Source organism: Homarus americanus, unplaced genomic scaffold (genome assembly GCF_018991925.1).
Source record: "Homarus americanus isolate GMGI-L3 unplaced genomic scaffold, GMGI_Hamer_2.0 scaffold14467, whole genome shotgun sequence".
NCBI lineage: Eukaryota > Metazoa > Arthropoda > Malacostraca > Decapoda > Nephropidae > Homarus > Homarus americanus.
In genome coordinates this window covers 4771215-4791709 of record NW_024733734.1, presented here as the reverse complement: position 1 = coordinate 4791709, position 20495 = coordinate 4771215, and the positions used below count along the sequence as shown (strand labels likewise).

The 20495-nt window shown below is 34.6% G+C and overlaps 1 protein-coding gene across 11 annotated transcripts in view; it reads left to right on the top strand.

Annotated features, from left to right (window-relative positions):
* LOC121869944 (longitudinals lacking protein-like) overlaps window positions 1-20495 on the top strand; it is a 121931-nt gene that overhangs the window by 87968 nt on the left and 13468 nt on the right. Inside the window, exon 6 of one of the 11 annotated variants that reach the window (XM_042371521.1) lies at window positions 13706-13808. The exons of 9 other annotated variants lie outside the window; for them this stretch is intronic. In XM_042371521.1, the coding sequence (XP_042227455.1) occupies window positions 13706-13808 (103 nt within the window). One more of the 11 variants, XM_042371519.1, reaches the window with a different exon arrangement.

The following is a 20495-nucleotide window of genomic DNA, read 5'->3' as shown; positions in this document are numbered from 1 at the left end:
GCTTTAAAAGAATTTTTGTAACATACCTGTACACTGTACAGTAGTACAGGAAGTCCCCGAGTTATGTACGCCCGACTTACGAACATCCTCCCATACAAACGAGGTCCTATAAGTTAAACTTTAAAATTACAGTAGCATATTGTTTACCTGATAACTTTTTTTTTTTACTGTATTTTGTGATTATATTTCTTTTTTCTCTTAAATTGGGTGATTTTGAATGTATATAAGGGCTTCGGCAATGATATACAGTAGTGGGATTTTTAAACATTGTTCTGTAAGTACCATATGCACTTAAGATATGTGGTCCGATTTGAATACATTTTTTACTAAGAACGTCGATATGAATCGTATGTAACCCAGGGACTGCCTGTACATAAAAGAGTAATGTTTGATAAGAATTAAAGTGGCAGAAAATTGAAAAGATGGACAAACCAGTTTGTTATCCTTATTGGAAAAAAATTAAACAATGGAAGTTCAGAGGTTTTAATTCCAGTTAACTATTGATGCATGATGATAATGAATGCTGCAGTGTATTGCCAATGGTAGTACACATGCTGTAGATACATGGCAGTGTATGGTCATCAGTACTTCGTGATCTATAGATGCCATTGCCAGGGCTGTTGTCACCGTGTTTTGTCATCAGTAATATAAATTACAATGACAGTATAGCTTCATTATCATCAGTTATGGCCGCCAAAATCAAATGAAACCGTCGTATGAAATTCTTAATCTTACTGTTTATCCTTGTCAAAAATAAAGTGAAAGCAAACACAACTACTTTTGATTCAGTATTTCTTAGGCAATACTGTGTACTGTACTGCCTTATGTACAACAAGGCTACAAATAAACAACAACAAAAATTTTGTACCTACAGTATAGTATAGAAAATTAACATGTTAAAAGGCTTAATCAATGGGATATGGTGATCTAGAATTCTGGCCTCTTGAATTTTTTGGTTGTCTTTTGTTAACATCATTGTACGGAATCCATTTGTAAACAATTGATCCATTTGTGTGTGTGAAGAAATTTCCACTGATATCATATGACAATGTGGTACTGTATCAGATCTATGCTATTTTGTCTTCTGTTACCATATTTATTTAGAAGAAAAAATTGAGAAGTCATATTCTGAACTGAAGAAAAAGTGGTTATGCGGTGCCTGGGTTGGAAACTGTTAGTCCATGGTGTATTATTGACAATTGAAATACAGTACAGGTAGTTCTGCTATAACGCGATAGTAGTGTTCTTGTAAAACATCGTGTTATAGAAATTCGTGTAATAGAAATAACAGGGCTTATGGAGAAAATAGGGTTAGGTGCAGATTACTCCAAATCGAAAAAAAATTTCGTAGTTAGCCTAACACAAAGGATAGCACAGTCTAAATAAATGTTACATTCATATCTAATAATGAAATCATACAGTAAATGTTACACTTTACCTTGAAAAAATATGAATATAACTTGATGGGGGATAAGGGTGATGTTGAGGCTGAGGAGTCATGAAACATCAAGCTTTTCTTCAAGTGTTATAGCCTTTCTTTTACGATCACCACCGGAAATGCGATCACCAGAGTGCTTCCCAGAGATATTCTTCCTTTCCATAGTCACAAAATTGGAGAAACAGTAATCAGAATTCACTGAGGACACTTAAAAACTTCACGTGTTTCAAACAAAGTGTGGAGTAAACAGAGCGCTCGGGTCTAAAACGCTATGTATTTTGTTTTTCTCGTATTTAAAATTTTACATTTTACATATACTGTACAGGTATACTGTATACATAAATATTACATAAATTATTTCTGCAATTCTTCACAAACAAAACACATAAATCAATTGAACATGTGATGTCGAACGTGAACTGTAAACACTGCATAACCCCGCGCCAAGCCACAGCACTGTACTGTACAGTACACTTTAAGCGCTACGTATTTAGTTTTTCTTTTATTTAAATTTTTACAATTTACATACAGTATATATACCTGTATAAGTAAATTGTAATTTACATATTATTCATATTATGCTAGAGCGCCCACAAAACATGAGAAACGTTTGAGTCCCCCAGTAGAGATGTCCGTTCTCTATCCACTTCAGGATGTCTTAGTCCTCCGTTTTCTTTTTGTGTACTCGCTCAGGGACTCAAGTATTTCTGTATATAACACAGGATGATACGGGAATTTGAATTTATTTGTTTATTTATTTATTTATATATAATATACTGTAATATATTAAATATACTGCAAGTATTTTCTTTAATTTATATACGTGTTTCGCGAAAAAGGGAGGCTACATTTATGGTGATCGTTAAGGGCCAAACTCCGAATCCATGATGTGACTTCTGTTCATTATTTATATCCTAAATTTACCACTGTAGGTAGTTTCAAGAATTAATGCAGTCATTTACTGAATATTCTTTGCAAAAAAATAAATTTTAAATGAATTATTTATAAGAGATAAGTATTATGATCAGTAAATATACAGATATGCATTACTGACCACCTCCGAACACAAGGACGGCTAAAAATAGCCACAGGTGGTCACAGTCAAGGTCACTTTCCCTTTCTTGTCACTGGCAAATGGGGGTGGGGGGGATGATAATAGCAGCTGTTTTTATTACGGTATGTTAGACTGGTTTATAATACATTTTTATTATTTTAATATACCGGTAATCTTCATTTTAATCCAGCTTACCAAACGTAAGTTTCAGTATAAAATAATTAGTGGTACTGTAGGACCTTGTGAGTGGTTTACTGTATACATAAATATTACATAAATTATTTCTGCAATTCTTCACAAACAAAACACATAAATCAATTGAATATGTGATGTCGAACGTGAACTGTAAACACTGTGTGTGATGTAGAGAGAGCGCGGGTGTAAAACGCTATGTAATTTGATTTTCTCTTTTATGTAAAATTTTACAATTTACTTATAATATATAGGTATACTGTATACACAAATATTACATACATTATTTCTGCAATTGTTCACAAACAAAACACATAACTCAATTGAACATGTGATGTCGAACGTGAACTGAAGCCACAACAACCGTTCGAGTGGAATCGCGTTAGAGCAAACGAGTTCGCGTTTTACAAATATCGTTCCTCAATTCATAAATCGTGTTCGAGCAAATTCGCGTTGTCAAAACACGCGTTATAGCAGAACTCACTGTACGAGAATACAGAGAAAAGCGAATACTGTACTTATTGTACTAGTTCAAATATCTTTCTTGGTACAGTGAGGTCTTTATATATATATATATATATATATATATATATATATATATATATATATATATATATATATATATATATATATATATATATATATATATATATATATATATATATATATATATATATATATATATATATATATATATATATATATATATATATAATGTATATATATATATATATATATATATATATATATATATATATATATATATATATATATATATATATATATATATATATATATATATATATATATATATATATATATATATATATATATATATATATATATATATATATACACAGTATTACCCCGCCTAACGCGGTTTCACTTAGCGCGTTTTACCATATACGTGGTGCCTCGCCAGAGCTGAACTTTCACTTAACGCGGGTTTTTTCCTTGTATACCCGGTGAGTGTCCGGCTCGAGAGCTATTTTTAGATTCGTCCCACCCACCACCCTGCCTGACTGCCTGTTTTAGCTCATAAAATTCATACAAATTATCCGGCCAGAATATAATTTACATTGCTGGAATTCTTACAATATGATGATCATTTTGAATATAAACATCATAGATTTTGCATTAGACATACACATTTTAGATATAAAGTTTATTCTGAGTAAATATGTTATTTTTTGTACAAAATATATGACATTTGCATTCAAAATATTCCTGGGCTTACAAGGAATCCAGCAATGTCAATTATATTATCCTAACTTTAGTTTGAGGTATTATTTATTACTAAAAAGGTAAATATTCTGGTTTTCCCACACATCTGGTGGGACGGTTGGTGGGGGGTGGGGGGGAGGGAGGGACGGACCGACCATCTGTTACAGTGTGAAGAATATTTTTTTTTTTATTAACTGAAGATATTTGTTTTAGCTCATAAAATTCATACAAATTACCCGGTCAGAATATAATTTACATTGCTGGAATTCTTATAATTTGATGATCATTTTGAATATAAACATCATAGATTTTGCATTAGACATACAAATTTTAGATGTAATGTTTACTCTTGAGTAAATATGTTATCTTTTGTGCAAAATATATGACATTTATATTCAAAATATTCCTGGTCTTACAAGGAATCCAGCAATGTCAATTATATTATCCTAACTTTAATCTGAGGTACGTATTATTTAATACTAAATGTTAAAATTTAGTTTTTCACCCAACATCTCTTGAAGGGAGGATTGGTGGGGGGTGGGGGGGGAGGGTTGGGACTGACCCCGTGGTTGGAAGAGGGGGGAGGCAAGGTGGGTTACTTTGATTGACAGATAGTGTTGTGAAGAATATTTTTTTTTTTGTTAACTGAAAATATTTGTTTTAGCTCATAAAATTCATACAAATTACCTGGCCAGAATATAATTTACATTGCTGGAATTCTTACAATTTGGTGATCATTTTGAATATAAACATCATAGGTTTTGCATTAGATATACAAATTTTAGATATAAAGTTTACTCTGAGTAAATATGTTATTTTTTGTGCAAAATATATGACATTTATATTCAAAATATTCCTGGGCTTACAAGGAATCCAGCAATGTCAATTGTATTATCCTAACTTTAGTTTGGGGTATTATTTATTAAAATTTAGTGGTTTTCCCCCAAAAATTTCTCAGAGAGGGAAGAGACAGCAGTGTAGTGTGAGAAGAGGGGGAGGGAGTTGAGTCCATTATTTGAATGGACATTAACTTGGCGACTGTATTTCTCTATTTCTCTTAAGTATTAATTGTGTGCATGTACCATCATAAAATTAAGATGTTATTTTTACTGGAACATAGGTATTGTGTCGGAAAAAGTGGAGTTTGGGGATGGGCCAGTTTCTATTGGAATTAATCCCATATGTTCTGTTGTTCACTTAGCGCGGTTTTATTGACCGCGTTAAGTGGGGTACAACTGTGTGTGTGTATATATATATATATATATATATATATATATATATATATATATATATATATATATATATATATATATATATATATATATATATATATATATATATATATATATATAATATATATATAATATATATATATATATATATTATATATATATATATATATATATATATATATATTATATATATATACAGGTAGTTCTCCTATAACGCGATAATTGTGTTCATGTAAAATATCGTGTTATAGAAAATCGCGTAATAGAAATAACAGGGCTTATGGAGAAAATAGGGTTCGGTGCAGATTACTCGAAATCGAAAAAATTTAGTAGTTAGCCTAATACAAAGGATAGCACAGTCTAAATAAATGTTACATTCATATCTAATAATGAAATCATACAGTAAATGTAACACTTTAGTTGATGGGGGAGAAGGGTGATTTTGAGGTTGATAAAATCGAGCTTCTCTTCAAGTGTTATATCCTTTCTTTTACGATCATCACCGGGAATTCTATCACCAGAACGCTTCTCGTTGATATTCTTTACAGTACTATATTCACAGTTAATACAGTGGGGTATGCTATAACGAACGAAACTCCTACAACGAACATTATTTAATTTTTTTTTTGTTTTTTTCTAATTTATTGTTTTTTTATTACAAATATTAATGATATTCTTTATTTCAGGGGTTTAGATGCATATTTATGCACTTTTTTACAATTTTTACAATTTTATATTATATTTTTCAGTGTTAAGTGGTTGTATTTGGGGGCCTGGAACGGATTAATCCGATAACAAAGGAATGCTATAACGAAAATGCTATAACGAACAAGGTTCTAGAACCAATTAGATTCGTTATATATATATATATAATATATATATATATATATATATATATATATATATATATATATATATATATATATATATATATATATATATACAGTGGGGTATGCTATAACGAATCTAATTGGTTCTAGAACCTTGTTCGTTATAGCATTCGTTTGTTATGGGATTAATCCGTTCCAGGCCCCCAAATACAACCACTTAACACTGAAAAATATAATATAAAATTGTAAAAAAGTGCATAAATATGCATCTAAACCCCTGAAATAAAGAATATCATTAATATTTATAATAAAAAAACAATAAATTAGAAAAAAAAAAATTAAATAATGTTCGTTGTAGGAGTTTCGTTCGTTATAGCATTCTCAATTTTATAGGTAAAACCGTTCGTTATAGTAATATACGTAGTAGGATCCGTTCGTTATAGCATACCCCACTGTATATATATGTATATATACACACAGCTAGACCCCGACTTACGACGGGGTTAGGGACCCAAATCCAGGTCGTAAGTCCGAATGGTCGTAAGTCCGACAGATAAAAAAATAATAATAATAAAAAATCTACAATGAAATACAGTACAGTAAAAGTAATAAATAATGAGGAATGGATACAGTACAGTGAAAGTAATAAATAATGAGGAATGGATAGTGTGACTGAGCACTTACCTTTAATGTAGTCAGCTGAATGCACATGGGGCCCCCATAATTTTCTAATTATACATGGAGACTACATTAACTGGAAACGTTTTGGTATAGAAAATGCGTGTGTCATTTGAAAAAAAAAAATGGTCACAACTGCGGCGGTCGTAAGTCCCGACGGTCGTAAGTCGAAACAGTCATAAGTCGGGGTCTAGCTGTATATATATATATATATATATATATATATATATATATATATATATATATATATATATATATATATATATATATATATATATATATATATATATATATATATATATAGAAATATATATATATATATATGCAAGTAAATCACTGTAGGTGCACGTGATCTAGGTATATGCTGATAACCAGCATATATATGTTATACAAGTATACAATTGTAACAATGAGTCGTCCAAAGTGAGTGAGAAAGCTAATAACCCTTGAAACTAAGAAAGAAATCATAAAGAAACGTGAGGATGGAACAAACATTGCGAAACTTAGTGATGAATATGGGATGGCTAAATCGACTATATGTACGATTTTGAAGAATAAAGAGGAGTTGAAAACTGTGCAAGTGGCTAAGGGAATCTCTAGACTTAGCAAAGCAAGGTGTAATGTGATTGAGGAGACGGAAAATTTACTCTTAGTGTGGATAAAGGAGAAAGAAATGGCAGGTGGTAACATTAGTGAAGCTATAATTTGTGAGAAGGCGAAACAATTGTTTGAGGACCTTAAAGCCAAGACTCCCAGTGGAAGTGATAGTGCTGTGCCAGTGTTTAGGGGTACCTGCATGCTGAATAACACTAAGGTAAGATAAAGTACCGTATTTTTTACATTTTCCACAGAATTTTTTCAGTGTTAAGTGGTTGTATTTGGGGGCCTGGAACGGATTAATCCTATAACGAACGAATGCTATAACGAACGAGGTTCTGGAACCAATTACGTTCGTTATAGCATACCCCACTGTATATATATATACTGTATATATATATATAAATATATATATATATATATATATATATATATATATATATATATATATATATATATATATATATATATATATATTTCATTAGCCCAATAAAACACGCGGACTTCTACATACAATCAACACCTCAACCCTACGTGATACGGGTAGTCCCCATTAGAGGTTCACGGCGCCATAAGCTCGTTGAACAGGCTTTGTGTGAAATATAACAAAGTCTAGGACTGCTTTTAGTATCCTGGTGGTCCAGCGGTTAGCGTTCCCCAGTCACAGTCATAGGCTAGTGGGCCGTGGGTTCGAATACTGGCGGGTTGAGGTGTTTTTGGGTAATTGGTTCCAGCGCACCGAAAATTTCCTAAATTCAACGAAAATGGTAGAAAAGTTCACTTACTTTGAGGTGTGTATGTAGAAGGCTCATGGATGATGATGATGATGGGAATTAGAATGGGGGTGGAGGAGAAGGAAGAAGAAAAGGCATTGGGGTGGAAGAGAAGTCACCCCATGGTGCCATTTCATCCATAAAATTTTAGTTCTCTTGGTGTATTTCAAGATTATTTTCTTTATATCAACACGGCACTGCATTATATATTGTCAATATGTAAAATATATTTCAAAATGACCAATAATTTGCTTGGAAACACAGAAAAAAAGCGTTTAGTTGAAGAGAGTCTCAAGCAAGATGTTACCTCCAGTGAAAACAGAGAGAGACTAACTCCTGTTTGCTGTGTTAAGAGGCTGGATGCTGCGCATTAAACTAGTCACTTTACCTTCAATTATGTTCAATAATTGTTAAAATGACTAAAAAATTGAATATTAAATTTTTAAAATTATTGAATAGTATAAACTTCTTGATATTTACTAAAATAGTAAGGAATTTAAGCCCTAGAACCGATTAATGTATTGGCGGACTGATACTAAAGCTGGTTGCCCGGTCAGTGCAAGCGAAAAACATGTTGAGGTCGGGTAAGAATTCGAAGAATTTCGTTAACCGAATTGAAGATCCTTATGGAAGGCAGTTCGTTAATCGAAATTACGAACCGAGGTGTTCGTTAAACTGTGTATGTGTATATATATATATATATATATATATATATATATATATATATATATATATATATATATATATATATATATATATATATATATATATATATATATATATATATATATATATATGTATATATATATATATATATATACATATACATATACATATACATATACATATACACATACACAGTATTACCCCGCTTTACACGGTTTCACTTTCCGTACACGGTTTCACTTTCCAAGATTTCTCATTTACGCGGTACCTTGCCAGAACCAGACTTTCGCTTTCCACGGTGCATCTACTCATATACGCAGTGAAGTATAATTTTTTTTTTTTTAGCTCATAATATTCATACAACTTACCCGGCCAGAATATAATTTACATTGCTGAATTCGTACAATATGATGATCATTTTAATATAAACATAATGGATTTTGCATTAGACATACAAATTTTAGATCTTATGTAATAATTTGGTTTACACAAAGCAAATATTTTATCTTTTGTGCAAAATATATGATGTTTACATTCAAAATATTCCCTGACCTGCAAGGAAACCAGAAATGTCAATTATATTATCCTAACTTTAGTCTGAGGTATTATTTATTACTAAAAATGTAAATATACTATTTTCTCCCAAAGCTTCTCTGGTAGGGAGGGAAGGTCGGGGGAGGGAGGAGGGAGGAGGGAGGGAGGGAGGGAGGGAGGGACCGACCCAGCTAGGGCCGAGTATTTTGATTGACAGTGTCCTTGAAGAATATTTCTTTGTTTATTTACTGACGATATATGTTTTAGCTCATAAAATTCATACAAATTACCCGGTCAGAATATTATTTACATTGCTGGAATTCTTACAATATGATGATCATTTTAATATAAACATCATGGATTTTGCATTAGACATACAAATTTTAGATCTAATGTAATAATTTGGTTTACACAAAGTAAATATTTTATCTTTTGTGCAAAATATATGAAGTTTACATTCAAAATATTCCCTGACCTGCAAGGAATCCAGAAATGTCAATTATATTATCCTAACTTTAGTCTGAGGTATTATTTATTACTAAACGTTAAAATCTAGTGTGTTACCCAATCATTTCTCAGAGAGGTAGGGGCCAGTGAGCTGGGAAGGGGGGGGGGGATTTGAGTCCATTATTTGAATGGACATTAACCTGGCGACTGTATTTCTCTTAAATATTAATTGTGTGAGCATATCATCATAAAATTTAGATGTTATTTTTACTACAACATGGGTAATGTGTCGGAAAAAGTGGAGTTTGGGGGTCGGGCCAGTCTCTATTGGAATTTATCCCATATGTTCTGTTGTTCACTTTATGCGGTACCCTGTGGGTTCAATTGACCGCATAAATCGGGGTACTACTGTATATATATATATAAATAATAATATATACAGGTACTGTACTGTATATTCTCGGAAATTGAAATTCTGAACAACACATCTTGGAAAAGAAATGAGAATTGGAATGTGGTAGTGTATAAGAAAGAGATTCTGAAAGTTATTACATTTTGCATTTTACCCATATCCTTAGTGATTATCTTGTTTGACATTGATCATTAAGATGCACTTACACAGTATAGTTGTTTAACCCTTGAACTACAGCCATCAACAGTAGATATTTCTTGTTCATTGCATTACTTTTTTTAACATATGGGGCAGTGTCGGGAATCCTTAGCTGCTGGTGAAGGGTTAAAAAAAAAATTTAAAACTGAATGAACTCCAAAAATAAACTTTGGTCGTATGTCACCATAGTTCAGTAATGATTTTTGCCACATTTTGGGCAGTGTGGATAACACCTAGGCAGAATTGCATTAGAATACATATACACATACTGCACTGTACTTTGGTTGTTTTCCTGTTTACTTACAAGCTAATGCACTGGTATATTTTGTCACTTGAACTTTTATCGGTAAAGTATTTGCAAAGACTGAAGGAACAGTGATAGATCAGTATTACCCTGGTAAATAAGGTGAGAGAATAAAGGAGGAATAGTGGGGGCTGCAGGCGAATCATGCTTGTGAGCATCTCGTGGGTTTGACTTCCTGAATTTTCTCTCGTGCCAGCTTACGAATAATCAAGCACTTTGACCACAGTTCATAAACTGTACCTCCATACATTCCTCACAAAAGCAGATCCGTGAATGATAGAAGCATGAACGGTAAGGCCTTGCTGTACATATAGTATACTGTACTGTATATAATTGCCTCCTACAAGTATAGAAATATTACCAGCATCTAATATACTATAGCGCTAGGCATGTGTGTGTGCGCTCTGGGCAGCCGAAACGGCCCACTCGTTTTTCATCAATCTTGGTGGAAAAATCACAAAAAAAAATCATAGAGTGGAACAAACCTGGTCCCATGTCAATGGTTTCTTTCGGAAGGCATTAGGTGACAATTATATTTATGATGGAAAACGATGCAAGTCTACGGACTTGGCACACCCTCATTCGCTGTACGCTGTCACGAGCGTTCAAACTCCCAAAAGCGCGATCACTTGTTCCTACTAAGATCTGTTTGTTGGGTTTTGGTTGATGCTTGTTAATAGTTTAAATATTGTACAATACTGTATGGTGAAAGATTTTAATCATTATTAGTTTTAGATATTCTATTGCCCTTTGCAGACTGTAAAAGCTGATGGGTGAATTATGATCACAGAAAAGAAAAGTAGCCTGTTAACCTTTGTAGGAATTATTAAAAGAAGAGAGATAATGAAATTGAAAATGAGGACGAAAGGGGTTGTTGTAAGGATTACATTCAGCATATATACTCTATACTGTATATGGAGAAAGTTAGTAAATAGAACTGAAAGTGCCAGAAAATTACTGATGGGGGATGAAACAGTGAAAAAAAATATAAAAATTTTTATAAATCATTTGAAGTTGTGATGAGTTACTCCACCTATTAGACAATTTTGGTGGTGTTAATAAATTTAATGACAGTTACCACTTAACAACTGAGCCCAATGTGGAAAGTTACTGATGTGATGAAGTCTAGCGGATGACGGTGATGTATTATTATACTGTATGGTGCAGTACTAAACAAAGTGTAGGGTTTGTATGAATTTTTGTGAGGTCTTGGGGATGTGATCCATACATACCATACGCTCACTGTGTGAAAGGAGGTGGGGAAGTGAAATGGAATACATTGTAGAGTGCAAGTTGGCTAAATTTACTGCATACCACCTCAAAGGTTAGCACATGTACCAATTTGTCCCGAGATAACTCGCAATTACCATAAGACAGACTGAAGTGTGATCAGTACTGTACTGTAATTAAGACCAATAAGAAATCTCCATGTTATTTCACAACTCACTATCATGTTAAAAAAATGCTAGCTTTTGTGAATGACATGATAGGGAATTAAAAGTGGAGTAAGATGCCTCTCTTTTCATTTTAGGGTTGTGGAGATGGTCGGGTGGCGACAGTCCTCACACCGAGGTCGGGGCAAGGGTTTGAGGGGGGTAACGCGTTGGCTGAGAGAACAAAGGTCTCCATGAAAGTCTGCCCATCCTGTGGCTACCTCTCGCAGGATATGTGTGATCTTCGAAAACATTTTAGGATCCACACTGGAGAGAAGCCTTATGCATGTTCACGTTGTCCATATCGTTCCACTCAGAGCAGCAACTTGAAAACTCACTTTCGAAAGCACCACTCTGATGTTCCACTCTTCCAACTTTAATGGATTTGTGAAAATGAGAATTATTACTGTAAGCCAGAATTAAATTTCTTGATGAAAGTCCCTTATATGAGTGATAATTCATCAAAGGACTGTCAAAACTTGATACAGATTAGAAGCTTTAGGAACAGAGCAACAAGCAGCCCATTACCTTAGATCTGTACCAGTAGGAAAGAGAAAGATGCCATAAGTAAGAGACGGATGAGTGGGGACAAGGGCGATTATGGTCACTTATTAATTGACAGTACTGTACAGTACTTGTGGTATATAAGATGAGGAATCTCGTGACAGGAGAATGAAGATCGAGGGACAATTAAAGAAGCGTTCAAATAATTAATTAATAAATAAGTAGTCTCATGATATGGAATCTCAGATCAAAGGACAAGAATGAAACCAAGAATCTGGAAATACGACTCACTTCATAGTTGACGCTAAGAGTAGAGTTGAATGTACAAACTGTAAAGACCACCAGAGACAAACTCAGATGCTATTCATACAATATTGTGCTGGCTTAGGGAAGGGTACAGTATCTATGAGCGGTGTGGAATGGAAATTGGACGGCTAGTGGGAATGGCCATCCAAAGAAATCTAAATTTCTCCATGGGGATAAATGGCAAGAAGACTCCTTTTAAGTTCAAATTAAAAAAATATATATATATATAAATAAATAAAAATATATGGATTGCTCAGCATACCATGTGAAAGAAATCAGTGTTAGAGTTATATCGCAATTTTTCTTCTTTACCCATATATGTTAAGAAAAACTGGCAAATGAAAGTTTGAGTTATGACCTTGTCTCTATTTGAGCTGAAAGGTAAACCAAGTGTATGTGTCAAAAGGTGGGGGACCATTACAGTGTTTTATGACCTTTTGTTCCAAAGTTGTGTTAGCCTTCATTTAACACTGTTGTTGGGTGTTAATAGAAATGGAGAGGGATTTTTTGTTAAAGAATTGAGATTTTAGTTTTATAATGTGGAATTTGTTTAGCACACACACACACACATATATTAATAAACCGTTTATTATTATTACACACACACACACACACACACTACCTTTACTTATATTGCGTATGAGGACTTCTTGCATAACAACTGAAGGTGATATATAGTGCATCTTAAACATAAAAAAATATATACAGATGGATATTAAAATATATACAGTATTAAATTCCCTAAATACAGTGTGTAATATTGGCAACTTAAAAATGTAATTAAATGTATTTTTGTGGTGTATTAAGTGAATAAGTTAGAGTACTGTACTGTACTGGTATTGTGAACATGCAGAGCTAAGTGGGTTGTCTCTCTCCCTGGTAGGACACCTCACAACCTCGCTTTGCTGTGACAATGATGAAGGGGTCTAGACGCCAGCACGAATGCCCTCACTGCCCCTACATAGCACGAGACAAGACTGACCTGCGTAAGCATATGTACACTCACACTGGCGAGAAGCCGTACGCCTGTCCTTATTGCTCGTATCGGGCGAGGCAAAATAGCTGTATCAGAACACACATGCGTAGACATCATCCATTTGCCATGTTATAAATAAACTGCTGTACACTGCTTCTGATTCTAATAGATTAAAGACCTGAGGAAAACAGTAGATATCCATCAAGTTGATTGGATGTATTGTGATATATATGTGCAAACTATTTCTATAAGTTTTATTTGATATATTTATCTTGTGCTGTAAGATACAAATAATTGAGAGAAAAGAAAATATATTGAAAACAAGGTATTGTAACCATTTTTTTTCCAGACAGGAAATAAAGCAATAAATCATGAATTATCTCTATTTCTCCTATACTGTACTGTACACTACAGTATATGGTACACCTCTGTAGCTATATTTAACTTGCTACAAGTGGAAAACATCACATATAAAAATCCAAGAGTACAGATTTGGGGGTTCTTTAAAAGGTGTAAATGTCTTGTTTTAGTTGTGTTTTTACAGATACAGCACAGATGGCTGAGGTCAAATTACACTTACTCAGATTATAACTATTTTATAACCTGAAGCTTTTGTTTTGGGTCCAACAAGACTTGGCTGTTACGACTATCAAGTCTACTGGTACTGTACCAACACTGGCTTAAACCCTCAGCATATATATATATATATATATATATATATATATATATATATATATATATATATATATATATATATATATATATATATATATATATATATATATATATATATATATATATATATATATATATCTTGATAAAATCACACGGGAAAATGGAAACAATGGAGCACCTTAGCTTTCGTCTTTATTCAAGACATCTTCAGAGGCAACTGGACTACATGGACAGAGAGAGGCTTAAATATACAGGGTGACCTTAAAAACATGAGGTCAGGTCATAATGATGTCATCCACTAATCCCCACACCAACACACACGTAGAGGAGCTTAAGAGAAATTTTAAGTACGTACTGTATACCATAACTTATACTGTACATTGTTTCAGCCTGGTAAAATTTTACCACTGTTCATAGTAAGTACTGTAATTGGTCAAATTTCAGCATAATCAGACTACAGTATAATTAATAGTCAAGTTTTCTGAAAGTGAAAATTCAGGAATAGCGTGAATAGTATTTTTGTACTTGCATTTTGATTAACTCGCAGGCAAGATAAGTTTAGAGTGATGAAAAGATTCCATATCACGCAGGAGGTAGTTTCACTTTTTTTTTTCCAGTAGGTCTACTCCACAGCTATGGCTTCATTTGACTAAATCTGTTAAGCCCTGTTTTCATAGTTGACTTCTTTACATCAGGGAACTGTTGTTGGTGTATCCACAACCTGCAGAAGGTACTGAAGCTGTTTTTCATTCTTAGTCAATAATTGTTGAAGTTTTGGATGAGGGCACTAACCCCCTGAACATGGTCATTTACAATGTTCAATTTCTTGTCATAATTACTGGTTATCCGGTAGTTGTCTCTAATTACTCCATTCCGCTGGGTCGACTTCAAGAAAATATGACAGTAGTGACAATTTCTCGGAAAGCTGACGGCTAGAGCTAGTGAAAAAAAAAACGGCAGGATTTTTTTCATGAAGATTGGGTCTTGTATGGTCAAGGGTTATCTGCTAAGGTGGGTTTTCAGAGCCTTTGGTATTCAATGCTTGGACCATTTGTCACTTCATTTTCAGTGATGTGTCCACTTAAAAGAGCAAACAAAAACAATATTAATAATAATGAAATGAGCTCCTCACTTGAATACCACAGATGACAACATAATACCTTGGATGCAGTAACTGAGATTTCTCTCTTCATAGAGTTTAAGTTGTTTAAGAGGCTTCAAATCAGTTCAGGGAGTGGAAGATGAGAGAGGAGCTGTGAACCAAGAAGGTATGTAATGGCTCATTGCATTCTGTGGAAAACGTTTCAACCCATTTAGCTCGATTGTGATCTTAAATTATGAATGGTATAGAAAAATCTTAATGCCTTACAGTATGTTGCCCGTACCATCCTTCTTGCCTAATGAAAAGCTCCTGGTTGGTGAAAGTTCACACCATTCGGTGGAACTTCACCCGAGTACAGTAATTTTTTTTTTTTTTTTTTTACGGGGATTAGTCCACCCAAGCACAGGTTAATGACCCCACATCGGGGCCTAGGGGGCTAAAATATAATAATAATAATAATAAAGAACCACAAAGAAATACAAAATGCGTGAGTTTTGTCAAGGTGTTGCTTGCAAACGGTGAGGATATCTTCTATCCATGGAATATCGACTTCTATAGCCTTAACACGTTCCTTATGTATCATTCCCCAGAATTTCCTGAGGTGCTTGAATAGTGGAATGTCAGGTCCAGTGGTAGCACTGTGGCACTTATGGGAGACATCTGATGCAACTGTTTAGTTGATATGTTGACGGCATGCTAGTGAAAGCAGTTGTCTTTATAGTTTGATTTTAACTCTTATACAAGCTCCATGTTTCCTGCCAGTATTACTAGGAGTGTATCAAAACTCAGGTCCTGCAAATTTCAATCATCTAAGCAGTCTATTACAGCCATTCCAATATGTTCACCCAATCCTGAGACTAGCTTGGGCACTGCAAGAAGCTTAGACATTCCTCCACCAGAAACAAGAATACTAGCTAGTCTTTCTGTGCTCTCAGTACCAGTAATATCTGAAATTAATTTACCATACCAGCAATCTTTTTACAAATATCCTTCCTTCTTTGTAATGTGTTCCCATTAAGAATGATATCATCAAGATCATGTCCAAGAGAGGTTGCAGCATTTGACAGTAACAACATGGCGATCAGCCATATTTGTCTGTTCTAGTGCCATAACCAGGTGAGGCAACACCAATTTTTTAGGCCTACTGAACAGTCTTTGCTTGGGTGATATTTGAGGTGAATATTAAGTATCCAACTCTTCCTTATTGCTGCTGCTACTGTTTGTAAAATAAATTGTTTCGGCAATAATCCTTTGTTTTCTTTCTGCTTCCTTTAAGCGTTCATGCACTTCTCTTTTCTGCTTTTGCATTTCTTGACCAGTTAAGTTTCTTGTCAACATTGTTCATGAAGCCTTTCCTTCCCTTTTCTTGCTGAGCAAGTTGGAATGATTTGTCTTCATCTATGACATCATTTGTAATGCATCTGCATGAGATAAGTCAAATAGATCATCAAGGCCAGCTTGAAAAATGGTTTCTCTTTCTGTTTGAGTCTTAGAACGTTTGGATTTTGATTTCTGCAGTGCTATGTAGCTTCCATACATTTTCTTAATCTTTGTCAGGGCATGGTAGTCTGCTATACTGTGGTCCCTCGGTTAACGAGCACAATCCGTTCTAGAAGGTTGCTCGTTAACCGAAACCATTGTTTCAATGGGTTTTTGGGTAATTGGTTCCAGCTCACCGAAAATTGTCTAAATTCAACAAAAAAGGTAGAAAAGTACACTTACTTTGAGGTGTGTATGTAGAAGGCTCCTGGACGATGATGATGATGATGGGAATTAGAATGGGGGTGGAGGAGAAGGGAGAAGAGAAGGCATTGGGGTGGAAGAGATGTCACCCCATGGTGCCATTTCACCCATAAAATTTTAGTTCTCTTGGTGCAATTCAAGATTATTTTCTTTAAATCAACACTGCACTGCATTATATATTGTCAATATGTAAAATAAATTTCAAAATGACCAATAATTTGCTTGCAAAAACAGAAAAAAGGCATTTAGTTGAAGAGAGTCTCAAACAAGATGTTACCTCCACTGAAAAGATACAAAGACTGATGCCTGTATGGTGTGTTGAGAGGCTGGATGGCATGCATAAAACTAGTTTCATTACCTTCAATTATGTTCAATAATTGTTAAAATGAGTACAAAAAATAATATTAAACTTTTAAAATTATTGAATAGTATAAACTTCTTGATATTTGCTAAAATGGTAAGGAATTTAAGTCCTAGAACCGATTACTGTATTGGTGGACTAATACTATAGCTGGTGGACTGCCAAATGCAAGCGAAATCATGTTCAGGTTGGCTCGTAAGAAACTCGTTAATCGAGGGATTTCTCGTTAACCGAAGTTAAGAATCTTATGGAAGGTAACTCGTTAACCGAGGGACCACTGTAGTTGGTGTTCTGGCCATTTCCCCAAAACTTATTATTTCATTATAAACAATTTTGGATGCCTCCTTCAATGTTTTCTTGTTCTTTGTAGGACAGACAAGACACCATAGCACATCTTCATTAGAGGAAAGTTTTTTGCCACAGTTAGATACAATTGGCTGACCATGGAGCCTTGTTTCTGATTTTTACCTTGTCATTGCTGGAGCTACCCTTGATAATGTCAAACATTATAAATGGAGAACACAGTGACAACCACACACTTTCCGTTTTAGATCAAACTGAGTAGTGATGCGTGACAACAACCCTCACCTCGTCACCCACCCACCTTTTCACTGAAAAGAAACATGCACAAATATGTTCCATAACAGATAGGCCTGTCTGTAGACTCACGCTGTCAGAGTATTGAATTGCAATGGAATCAAGTTCCATGCAACACCAACAAGTGTATTCTGAATAGCAATTAAGTTTCTTTTTATTTAGGGCAATAATTGGATGCCCAGCGGCACCACTCAAATTAGCTGAAATATTTGTTGTAGCCTTTTTAATAAACATGTTAACAATATATGTGAGGAGTTCATAAAAGAAGGGACATAATCCACACATCCTTGGTCAGGCTACAACTGCCACCAAGATTTTTGTTGCAACTACCGGTATGGCAACTCAGGTTATCTACGTTCACTACACACACAAATTAAGTGATCACAAGCGTCACTGTCAGCTCTATTTACTGAGACATCCCTTTGTCAAAGATAAGATGTATGAAGGAGGAGGATTTTGAGCTGATGGAGGTTTTATGGTGTTGGAAAACTACTCTTTTAGATAGGAGCATCACAGAGTGCTAGTCAAGGGTATAAATGTCATTTTGGTAGGGTAGAGGTTCTTCAGAAGGAAAATCCAACTAAAAAAAATATCAAGGGCCCTCTTTAATGTGTTGTGGTGCAGTTCGTCAGAATATCGATGGAAATATGTACTGTACTGTATTGAGTTGGAAAAGCGGTAAGGCATCCCTGAGAAAGTTTTTTTTTTCCTCCGAATTGGGGATGTAAATTGTTCCAACACACAGATGCCACCAGTATTCCATCTATGTGCATATGGTCTATTGTTATCAGTGAACACGAGTTCTAAGTTACATCGCTGAAGTATTTTTGGCTAAATACAATACTGTGTTTGAAAAATGTCATGATCATTATTGAAATATGTTCAATACTTTACTTAACTCCTACGCCCGGGCTAGGGTGGCGCTGGCCGTACCCCGCACATGGGGAAAATCAATTTTTCCAAAAATAAATTTTAACCTTTATAAATGATAAAACAATGAAAAGACGTAAGAAAAACTATATATTGTGACGAGTGAAATAAGTAGAAAGGTGGGTTTTCTTATACAGGTATTTAGCAGCTCGCGGTCACTACACAATAGGGGTCCTTTTCCCGTCTCCTTTGTGTCCGAGATGGCCAAAAATACATATTTCTACTGATAAAAATACTTATTTCCCATAAATAATTCATTAAGAATTTATTTTATTTGCATTACTTTTCATAAAGACTGTTCGGTGACACACACCCAGTCTGTCACCAGGTTGTCTGGTTGTCTTTGTGTTTGGGAGAGCAAGAAAGTCATATAAATAATTATCTGAATAATAATTCCACACATAAATACATTCATAACAATATCATAGCATTATCATCTAGTAATACTACACTACAATACAACTACACGTACAGTACACTACTTTTAGTAATATTACTTTGATACATGATAAAAAGGACAAACAATGGAAAATAAACAAACACAAGAAGGTACCGGTACTTACCAAGAAGCTTTCTTCCGACCGCACGTAGAAGGAGGAAAGGTGCTGGTGCTACCCTGACACCTAGCTAGCTGTCTGCCAGCGCTCATGGGTAGAGACAAGTGAATTCATACAGCTGTGTACCTTTTCCACAAATAAGTCACTTTGTTCCTTACAAATACACTTCTACTACTATTTACACAATTAACAAGTACGTGCCGCATTGTTTTACAATGTTTTCTTAGATTGGTACTCCACGAAGCAAGATGGACAGAGACCAATGTAACACTCCTTGCACCACGTCATAAAGCTTAGCTGCGCGCCTTGTGGTGTAAGGGCACACGTAACACCGCCTTTGTCCCTTACGACCACCTGAACCAGTCGGTAGGAAATCCACGTTGTGACGAACAACCCAGTCACTTGCAAGCAGTCTGTCAGGTAGGCATCTTGGCTGTGATGTCATTGTACAGCTGTCACGATTGTGCCATATTTCTCCAGGAGTTGCATCATCACTTGCTTCTGAAAAACCCTGAGAGGGGTTTTTCCCAGTTTGTCCAAGTGATGTCCAAGAGGTGTAGGAACATCTTCTTGTACCACTAGAGACATTTCCTTACACACTCAATTGCGCCAACCTGCATGTCACTCTTGTCCACGAGGTGCATGTTGACACTGTAGTCCACGACAGCGTCAGGTTTTTTTCATTGCCTCTCCTGAGGTTCAGTCCCTTTTTCCACTGTCAACCATTTCATC